A 10281-nucleotide genomic window follows, 5' to 3' on the forward strand; every position below is an offset into this window, starting at 1 on the left:
CCCTCTTGGGTGGGTGAGCAGGAAGACTGAGGAACGGCCGAGTCCACAGCAGAGACCAGGGGCCCTGGAGGCCAGGATTCCGGCAGCTGTCACTCGGCGTGGACCTGCCGTGACGGCTGGGCGGCCGAGGTGGCACTTCTGCATGGGCCTCGGGGAGCTGATGTGAGACCACATATCACGGGCCACCACGTGTCACAGGCCATCCAGGCGGGGGACTCTCAGCAGCTCCCCACCTGCGCCTGACTCCCCTCTTGTCCCTGATCTGAGAGGCAACATCCTGCGCGATGGCCTTGGCCTTAGGACCAGCACCTACCTCCCGGCTGCTCCTCTCTGCCCTGGTCCCCCACCCTGCAACCCAGTGCTCTGGCCAGGCTACTGGGGCCAGGTGAGCCAGCTGGCCTCCTGGGCCTGCGTGGGCTCTCCTCCTTTGACTCTGCATCGCCCAAGGCTGAAGAATCAGTGGTCCCCGAGCCCAGGTCCCGGGAGGGTCGGTGGGAAGATGCCCATCTGGGGCAGTGAGCACAGGACAGGCACTTGGTCTCTCCACTCCTGGTTTGGGGTTTTATCAGGCCGGGGGTTGAGGGTGGGGAAGGTCCATGTCTGGCTGGGGCCCAAGGTCCTAGGATGCAGGAAGCAGTAGATGGTGCGGCAGGGTGGCTGGTGCTGGCCCCTGGGTGGCCCCTCAGTAGATCCCCCTCACCCTCTTGTTGTCGGGGTCAAAGGGAGACTTCAGGTGGACCTGGGCAGCATAGGTGACCCCCATCCTCTCCAGGGCGTAGTCCCCACTCTTGACAAAGTCCAGTGAGACCTAGGAGCAAGGCACAAGGATCTCCCCATTACTGGGGGGGGCAGGGTTTCCTCCTCGCTGGAGGGTTGGGGGTCCCTGGCCAATCCACTCCTGTCCAAAGTCTCCCCTCTGAGCCCAGGTACTGCCCCGCGTGCCCCAAGTCCTACGTGAGCACCTGGTGTCCAGCAAAGCCCAGGTCTGGCAGCCAGTAAATCCTGTCCCAAAGGATAGCACACCTCCCGCCACCCCCCCCCCCAGTAATTCCAGATCCCTGGGGACGTGATGGCTTCCCAGTGCAGCAGGGCAAGAGGCTGGCAGCCAGCCCGGGCAGTCCCGAGGGGCGGGGACGGAGCAGCTTTGACACCCTGGTGTCTGGGAGACTGCGGCCACCTCCCCTGGGCAAGCGTTCTGGGTCGCTCTGATCGCGGGGGCAGGGCGCCAGCCCTGCTGCTCCAATGACACCCAGTGTTCAGGGCCACTTGTCTGGCTGTGGGTGACCTTCACTGGGCCACACGCATCCCTGGCCTAGCTGGAATTCAGGGCCCGTGCTGCTGTTCTTTGAAAGGACAGGCAGGGGCACCTCCACCCCACCCAGCCCCAGCAGGGACAGTGACCTCTGCTCGGCTCCCAGGCTCCCGTCTCCCCCTGTCCAAGAAGGCCCTGGACCCCAGACATCATTGCCAATGGTGCCACCATGTCACACGATGGCTTATTAAACCCCATAGAGTGGCATTCCACACAATTGTCCCCTGAGGAGGATGGGCCTGTCCCCATGCTGTAGATGAACTGACTAAGAGAACCTGCTCATCCCAGGTCACGGGCAACTGAGGGGCAGAGCCCCGAGGGTGGCAAGGAGGAGCCCGTGTCCCGGGCCTCCCGCTCCCCAGGCCACCTCGCCCGAGCAGCCATCACCTCCTCCCAGGGGCTCACTCCAGGCTGGCTCCTCCCAGCTCAGTGGGGACCACAACCTGGCTTCTCTGCAAGTGTCAGGGGCTCAGGTGACGGCTGGAGCCAGCTGGAGCCTCTGGGCTGGGCAGGGCAGGGTGGTCGCACTCTGGAGAGGGCAGACCTGCTCCCAGCGATGCTCGTGGAAAGGCAGGACACTCCTCACTGGCACTCCCTCTCCCCAGGCTGGAAAGATGGGAAGAGGAGGCAGAGGTGGCCCCTTCTTCCTGGGGAGGCTGGGGAACTTCCTTTCCCGCCATCCAGGGAAGCCCTGGTACTCGGCCCAGAGCCCAACTCCCTGAACAACTCCTGGACCTTGCCTAGAGTCTGGGCTTGCGTGATGGACGTAGAGCTGACTGGGTCAGGGAGTGTCTGGGTGAGGAGGCAGGGCCAGGGGACGGGACTCACCGGCCCACCACTAGGATTTTGGATATAGCCGTAGGCGATGGTCTTGTCCAAGGTGAACCCGAAGTCAGCCCTCCGGACGTGGCCCACCACTTGCCCATTTCTCCAGATGGCCTCCAGGCCAAACATGGGCACTTTTCTGGAAGAAGCAATAGGGACGGCTGGGACCCCAGGCCCCTGGTGCACATACGTCCCCCGGCCTAGGGGAGAGTGGGAAGCTGGACTGTGCCTAGGGCAATGATGCCCCAGCCAGCCAGGCGCTGGCCTGGCACGTCTGGGCACCTGCTGCCGGGAACATGGGGAAGACCAGAGACGCCCCGCCAGGGCTCCACTCGTGTCTCCAGGGCAAGCCCCACATAATGGGAAAAGGCTCCGCCTGGGACCCTCTCCTCTGAACAGCCGAGCGCCCACGGGGCAGCCCACACACCAACGGGGCTTCCTCAGTCACACAAGAGCTCACAAGAGATTCTCAAAAACTCAAAATGCAAGACAAAAAAAAAAAAAGTAAACTAAAATCACAGAGATGCCAGCACCCGGGTGCCGGGGAGCCCCTGTGCCCATCTGCAGGCTGCTCCCTGGGTTGTCACCACAGAGGCTGTGCCGAAGGGAACAGACAAGGCAGCTTTGGGAGCTCCTGGGACCGCAGCCTGGAGCCACGCAGCACTTGGCCCCACTGCCAATCAGATGTGGGGAGAAGGACGAGGCCTGGGAACTCCCTCTCCCCCTTTGGCCGGGCCTCAGCCTGAGCATGGACTCGCCCAGGGCCCCGAGCAAAGCAGCAGGGTCCTTTGCCCCTCGGAGCCCAGAGCTGCAGCCTGGGGCAGGACCCTGGGGGAGCAGTCGTCATCTGATCATCTGGCTGATCCTGGAGCCAGACACCAGGCCTGAGCTTCTGAGGGTCAGAGGACTCGGGAGACCAGCCTAGCTGCGAGGACCCCCAGCCACAGTGGAGCAGCTCCCGCGGTGACAAGCCATCCTTGGAAGAGGCACAGTGATAAGAGCCAGGGAGGGGCTCGGAGGACAGGCCAGCTCTGCTCACAGCCTCTCTCACTCCTGATCCAGGAGCAGGGGAGCTCCGTGGCTGGCTGTCGGCCCACGCCAGCGAAGGCAGAAGTTGCGCCTTCCTGGAGACTGGGCCATGCGGGTCCCTGAGGGTGCCTGGGCGACCCGCTGGCACCAACCCTGTGCCAGGACAACGGGTGAGAGCCGGGCTCCCAGATCCGGCTCTGCCGGGAATCTGCGGAGAAGCTGGCCAGCTCTCAGCTGCCCCTCAGCAGGCAGGGCAATGGCCGGGTCCCCAGCCAGGTCACTCCTTCCACCTCTGCCAGAGTCCCTGTCACCAGCATCCTGTGGTCCTCACATGTAAATGGTCATCCCATCACGGGCCTCAGGGAGGTTTAACCCCAACAGGAGGGAGGTGGCCCCAGGTGACCAGGAGATGGCTCCAGGGCAGGGCTCGGGGCTGGGCTGCACCACTTCAGGGGAGCCGTGGCCTGGCAGGGCCCTTCTGCTCTAGTCTTCCTCCCCCTGAGTCCCTACAGGCCGCTGACCCACCCCGCCCTGCTGGCCCTGGAGGCGTCTGAGTCGCCTAGACTGGCCTGGTTTGCCCTGGTGTGGGACTTGACCAGAGTGTCCCTAGGCCTGGGCTCCTGAGTGATGGGCGGCCTGGGTGGCCACGTGTGGGCAGTGGCATGCCAGGTGCTTTGAGGCAACAGGAAGTGTTGGGCTCAGCAGCGCCTGGCCAGGCCAGGGTACTCACTCCTCCACGGTGAGGCACACCAGGCGCAGGCGCAGGCCCGCCTCGCGCTGTCGCTCCAAGGCCTCGCGACCCAGGAAGGGCACGCGGGACTTGAGCTTGCAGGTAAAGGCCAAGCCGGCCTCCAGAGGACTGTCGTCTGACCGCAGGTCCGCGTGCCAGTGCCGGTAGCCTGTGGGGGGACCACTGGTCAGGTCCTGCCAAGGTGAGGGACAGGCCCCCAGCCCATTCCCCCCCCTGTGAGAGCTGCTTAGGGATGTGGGCAGCAGCCCCAGGACGGGTGGTGGGGACATCCTCAACCCCAGAAGGTTCTCCCTTGACACTCGGGCATGAGTTCCAGGGGCAGATGACCCCAGGGCCACTCGGAGCCCTGCACCATCAGGCGGGGGCACTGGGGTGGCATTTAAAGAGGGCTGGGGCGGGCCCCTCCGGCTCTGACTCTACCTCTCCCGGGGCTGAGCTGCAGCTTGGTGGTGGAGTGGCGCTGAGCCTGCCCGAGGCCCAGGTCCAGCCCCACTGCCCGCGGCAAGCCTCTCAGGGAAACCGCCGTGCTGAGTCAGCTCCCACCTGGCCCTGCTTCCTCACCCTGGCACGTGCAGGTGTTGGGCGTCCTAACACCCTCTCCAGGGCCCCGAACCAGAGACCAGTGCGTGGGCAGCGAGGAGGGGTGGGGAAATGGGTGGTAACAGGAAAAAGAGGCCATCGTGGCGGGGAGGGAGGGGCAGCCATGTCCCCAATTCCATGTCTCCGTGGCCACCAGGCTGCGCAAACCCTGCACTCACCCTTCTCGATGCTCAGGGAGTCGATGGCTCGGTACCCTGCGTTGACCAGGCCATGCTTGGCCCCCGCGGTCATCACTGCCCGGTACACAGGCACACAGGATGCCCTGGGGATGTGCAGCTCCCAGCCCAGCTCCCCCACGAAGGACAGCCGCATGGCCCGGACCTGGGGAGACAGACACGGCTCAGACATAGACGTCAGGCCGGCAAGGCCCAGGCCACCATGTTGGCGATGGCACCGATATGGTCAGCTGGCCCTGGGCTCAGCAGGATTGCCACCAGGAAAGCGGTCTTCCAAGGAGGGTCCTTACGAGCTGCTCTGGGAACCTGGAGGCAATAGAGGGGCCCCCTGCGGGAGCAGCAGAACATATGTCCCCTGTCCCAGGCCTCAGATCTTCTAAGTGACTGTGCTAGTTTCCCAAGGGTCAAATGACCACAGACTTAAGGTGGTCACTTAAGGTGGCTGAAAGCAAGAGAAATAGACTCTCTCTTAGTTCAGAGACAAAAATCAAAGCGTGGCAGGGCTGCTCCCCCTAACTCAGAACCCCCTAACTCTTGGTGGCTTGTGCGGTCCTCGGCTGTGACCAAGCTCAGCCCCTGCCTTCACACACGCTCACCTTGCCTGTCTCCTCTACTGTCTTTTGAGGACACTGGCCATTGGATTTAGGACCCATCCTCCTAGTCCTGAGTAATCTCATCCCAGGATCCTCTCTTAGCTACATCTGCAAAGGCCCTGTTTCTCAATAAAGCTGTATCGCAGTTCCAGCAGGCAGGACGGGGACGCCTTTCAGTCCCCTCCATAACCTGGGCAAGCCTCCCTGCTCCTGTGGCCTCCGTTTCCTTGTCTCCAGAGTGGGGTCAGCAGCTCTGGCTCTCACGTCTTAGGCTTTAACGGATCCCAAGACTTGTCCATGAGGCCGTTGGTTGGAAGCCATGGTACAGCTTGTGCATCGTGAGCTGCCCTTGGGGACAGAGGGATCCAAGGGGGGTAGCCGAGTGCCATGTCCATCATTCTAGAAGCCAACTGCCCGCCAGTGTGATCAGCCTGGGCCAAGTATGGGGTCTGAAGACAGATGTGGCCTCTGCCCCAGGACCCAGGGGTCGGAGGATTGACTATAGCTTCGGGGCGGGCAAAATCCTGGAGCCACGGAGCCTGCCTGGGGGCCCCGGGCTGGACAATGAAGCTGACAAGTGGCCTTTGCTGGCCAAGGGCGGGCTGCTGTGGAGGCAGAGCTGGAGCAGCAGGGGTGGGGAGGCAGGAGGGGAGGCTGGCGGGTAGGGCTGCAAGTCCTGCCAGGCTGCTGAAGCTGACTGTGGAGCCATCTGTGCCGGCGCCATCTTCCTTTACCCCTGGGCCAAGCTCCACACGCGCCGTGTCCCTTCATGGCCCTCAGTGGTGGGGACCACTGTGAGCGACGGCCATGGGCTGAGGCAGAGGTGCCAAGCCCTGCCAGGGACAGCTGGTGTCCCTGGAGCTGACAGCCAGAGTGGGGTGACTCCTGGCCAGAAGGATGGGCTCTTCCACAAGCTGTTTGGGTGGCGTCACGTGCACACCCAGCAGCTGGCACCTGGCCTTTGGTCCTTAAGCCTAGTGTCCCCATCTGGTAAGACCTAGGGTTCAGCTTGGGACCCCTCGAGTTCCCACGGAGACAGGGACTGAGCGCAGGCAGAAGGGCTGGGCGGCAGAAGGGTGGGCAGCGGCAGCCCCACAGCTCCCAGCAGCACAGGGCCTGGCGGGAGGGGCATCTGCATGCCACCCAAGGCTCCTTGTGAACCTGACGCTACTCCATGGCCGCGCTGAGGGGCTCGGTGCCAAAATCTTTTGAAATGGCACAAAAATGCTGTGAGTTGCCATTTGTGGGGACCTCTCAAAAAACTCAAAATGGACTCGGAAAATGTTGGCATTTGCCTGCTTCTGTGGTGCAAACCGCAGGCCCTGGACGGAGCGCCTTGTCAACTGGACTCTAATTTCAGTCTGCCTACGGAGAAGCCTGAAGCTCAAAGCCCATCTCACTTTAAAACAGGAAGAAGTCATTTGAAAGTTCATGGCCCCTCGCCCATGGATCCCACGCAGACCCACTCCTCACCCAGCCAAGCCCCAGGGTCGGAGTTCAGGGTGGCACACACCCTCCCGCCCCATCCCAGCTCCCTGTGCCCCGTGCACAGCCCACCAATGGCAGGTGCCAGAGCCAAGTTCCTGGGCCACATCCTGTGCTCAGAAGAGTTCTGCACATGCACACATGCGTGCGCACGCGCGCGCACACACACGTACACACATAAACACGTGCACACATACATGCATGCCAGTGTTAGAACTGCTAAGTGAATTCAGCAAGGTTCAGAGTACAAAATCCAACACACAGAACACACACTCAGTTGTGTTTCTGCACACAAGCAGTGAACGAGCCACAGAAAGAAATGAAACAATTCCACTTGCAATGGTATCAAAGGAGTGAAGGATCTAGAAACCGACTTGAGGTGGGGAGAGATGTTGAGGAAGACACAGTAAATCAAAGCCCTCTGCCTTGCCGCACTGGGGGACTTAATATCCACACTGCCCAAAGTGCTCAACAGGTCTGTACAATCCTTTTCCAAGCGGCATTTATCTTACAAAAATAGGGGAAAAAAATCAAAATGGAATCTCAAGGGACCGCAATAGCCAAAAGAATTTTAAAAGAACACAATTGGAAGAATCCCTCACTGTTCCTGACTTCAAAACACACTCCTCGGGGCAGCGATCCAGACAGCGTGGTGCTGGCAGAGACGCAGAGCCAGACCAATGGAGTGGAATAGGAAGTGTGGGAGTGAGTAGATTCTCGTTTGTATGATGAAGTGACCCTCCACAAGGCCCAGGACCACCGAGAAGGAAAGGAACAGATCAGCCTCTCCAACCGATGGCTGAGGACAAACTGATACCCACACACACAAGAAAAGCGAGACCTTTACCTCACCCTTCATCAAAAATCAACCCCAATGGAGCAGAGAGCTAACCCAGAGCTGTAACTGCAAAACCCCTAGAAGGAAACACAGGGAGTCAGGAAGGACGGCCACCTCGGGCTGTGGCATCCGGCACGGGTAACAGAGGCAAGCCGTGGATGGGAGCACCGCAGACTGCCCCGCCCAGAGGGTGCGCTGGTGCAATGGCAGCCCCCACGTCGGAGGGGTGACGCGGTTGGTGTCCACACATGCAGCACTCCTGTGACGCAACAGCAGCGAGACAAGTGACCCCATGGAAAATCTGCAAAGGAGACAGGCCTTTCTTCAAAGATGACTTTCAGACGGCCACAGCGCAGGTGAGAGGACGCTCAACGCCACCCAACATCCAGAAATGCAAATCAAAGCCAAGTCACCTCATGCCGGCAGGATGGTCAACATCTGAACAAACAGAAGACAATGAGCAGGGAGGATGCGGAGGAACTGGGCTTGTGCCCCCGGGTGGGGGCACACAGGCACGGTCACATGGAAACGCATCTCAAGACTTAAAAACAGAAGGAGCCGGCAGCCCCCCTTCTGAGTGTGCACCCAGCAGGGCTGACAGCAAGGGCTCGGGGTTGTCCACATACCAACGCTCACAGCCACAAGGCCAAGGGCAGGGAGCACCCTGAGCTCTGTCAGTGGACGGATGGATGCATGGACAAACAAAACATGGCCTGTCCCCTCAGTGGGAGGAAGTTCTGACCCGTCCTGCAGCACAGGTAACCCTGAGGATAGTGTGCTGAGCCACAGAAGCCACAGGAGGACACGTGCTCATGACCCCACTTACACTAGGTCCCCAGTCACCACACCCATAGAAGCAGAGAGCAGAGTGGTGGTCACAGGGCCGGGGGGAGCTCAGCACACAGGCTTCCAGCTGAGCACAGTGGGAACGTCCGGGACTGGGTAGCAGAGCAGCTGGACAGACAGAACCGCCACACGGCACACTGTGAAACTGTCATCTTGGTAAAACTAGCAACCACCCCTTTTCCTCCAAGGTCAGGAAACTGAAGCCCCAGATCCGTGATCAGCACTTTCTCCAGGCCTGGGGGGCCAGGGACAGAGGAACCAGGAGAGGGGCCGAGCACAGGGCCCAGATACAGCTGGTCTGTGCCACCTGCGTCCAGCAGAAGGCTAAGAGGGAGGAACTGGAAAGAAGGGGAGAAAGAACAAAACCAGCCTCCTGTCCAGAACTCCTGGTAAATGCCCAAGGTAAAGAGACGGCATGTGGAAGAGTCCCCACATTCAAGGCAGACCACACACCATGGCCAAGAGCAGGTCAGCCCCTGTCCACCAGCCCAAGGGCAGCGTGAAGGCCCTCAGGAACCTGGCCAACCACAGAAAGATGGGATGCTGTCCTCTGGGACAACACGGATGGAACGGGATCATTACGTTGAGTGAAGGAAGCCGGCACCGAAAACCTTCCCTCACGTGTAGAATCTGGAAAGCCCGTCTCACAGGTTCAGAGCAAGATGGTGGCGGGGACAGAGGGGACGGAGGGGACAGAGAAATGCTAGCAAGAGACAGAGGTGGCAGGCTTCCCCTGCAGGACGGGGCAGCTGTAGGTGACCTCACCAGAGAGAAAGGGCGACGTTTGAGGAGACCAGGGCATCCAACCTGATGTAGACGCTTCGCAGCCTGTGACCCACCAAGACCTCACATGGTTCCATGCTAATAGGCCGATTGTCATGTTTTATGTATTACTTTGAAAATATATTTTTTTTGAAAAAGATAATGATGAAGAGTTTTCCAGAATTGGAAGACGGTCAGTTATGAACACTTGGGCCACACCATGAGCACCAAACAGGATAAATAAAAATGAAACCCACCCAGAAAAGGCCGGGGTAGGCGCAGACCTGGGGGAGCAGGAGGGAACAGGGGGTCTGGGCAGAGCACCTCAGGCCACACGCATGGCCCTGGTCTGCAGGAGGGCGTCACTCCGGGAGGGGAGGAGGTGGAAGGAAGACTTCCCAGCTCAGGAGTCATAGCTGGGAGACCAGATGGAGGACCGCCCTCGACCCACGGCACCTTGGGCCTGAGGTGCAGCTTGAGGGTCAACCAGAGCAGACCCGCAGCCAGATGGGTCACCTGGGAGTGAGAAAGCCCAAGGCAGCTGGGGGGGGTGGGGCGCGGGGAGGGCCACCTGGGCAGGCACCTCCCTGTGCTCAGGAATCAGGCTGGGGTGAGCAGCCAGCTGGCCCTGGAGCTGGGGAGCCCGGCAGTGCAGACCCAGCTCTGCAGATGAGAGTGGGCTCTGAGACGCAGCCTGGAGGCAGGTTCTGCAGGGAGCTGACCTCCTCTTCCTGCCTGGCCCCAGCAGGGTAACGACTTGGGCTCCAAGGCTGCCTAGGACCTGTCCTCCCAGTGGCCCGGAGAGCATAGGAATTGTTCCCAGAGCCAGTAGAATTGCCGGCCCTCTGCAGCCATCTCGGGGGCTGATTCCTGGACTGCAGGATGCGGTGGGCAGAGAGGTCTGTGTAAAGAGAGCCCGCACCCAGACCCGCCTCGTCCCACACCGCGGGAGTGTGAGGACATCTTACAACCATGCTGGGTTGGCCGAGGAGGGTCTGGGCCTGGAAGGAATTTTGCAGGGTGCTACTGGACCCCCAGGGTAAGAGCATCTGCCCTATCTGCCA

The 10281-nt window shown here is 60.9% G+C and overlaps 1 protein-coding gene across 11 annotated transcripts in view; it reads right to left on the minus strand.

Annotated features, from left to right (window-relative positions):
• Nucleotides 1-534: 534 nt before the first annotated feature.
• Nucleotides 535-10281, minus strand: part of Sardh (sarcosine dehydrogenase) — a 55765-nt gene continuing 46018 nt past the window's right edge. For all 11 annotated transcript variants that reach the window (XM_078048604.1, XM_078048601.1, XM_078048598.1 and 8 more), the window contains 4 exons: nucleotides 4676-4838; nucleotides 3897-4065; nucleotides 2141-2276; nucleotides 535-808 (listed from right to left, as the gene is read on the minus strand). In XM_078048604.1, the coding sequence (XP_077904730.1) occupies nucleotides 683-808; nucleotides 2141-2276; nucleotides 3897-4065; nucleotides 4676-4838 (594 nt within the window). In that variant the 3' untranslated portion in view covers nucleotides 535-682. The remainder of the gene's footprint in view (nucleotides 809-2140; nucleotides 2277-3896; nucleotides 4066-4675; nucleotides 4839-10281) is intronic.

This window comes from Ictidomys tridecemlineatus, chromosome 4 (assembly GCF_052094955.1).
Source record: "Ictidomys tridecemlineatus isolate mIctTri1 chromosome 4, mIctTri1.hap1, whole genome shotgun sequence".
Classification (NCBI taxonomy): domain Eukaryota; kingdom Metazoa; phylum Chordata; class Mammalia; order Rodentia; family Sciuridae; genus Ictidomys; species Ictidomys tridecemlineatus.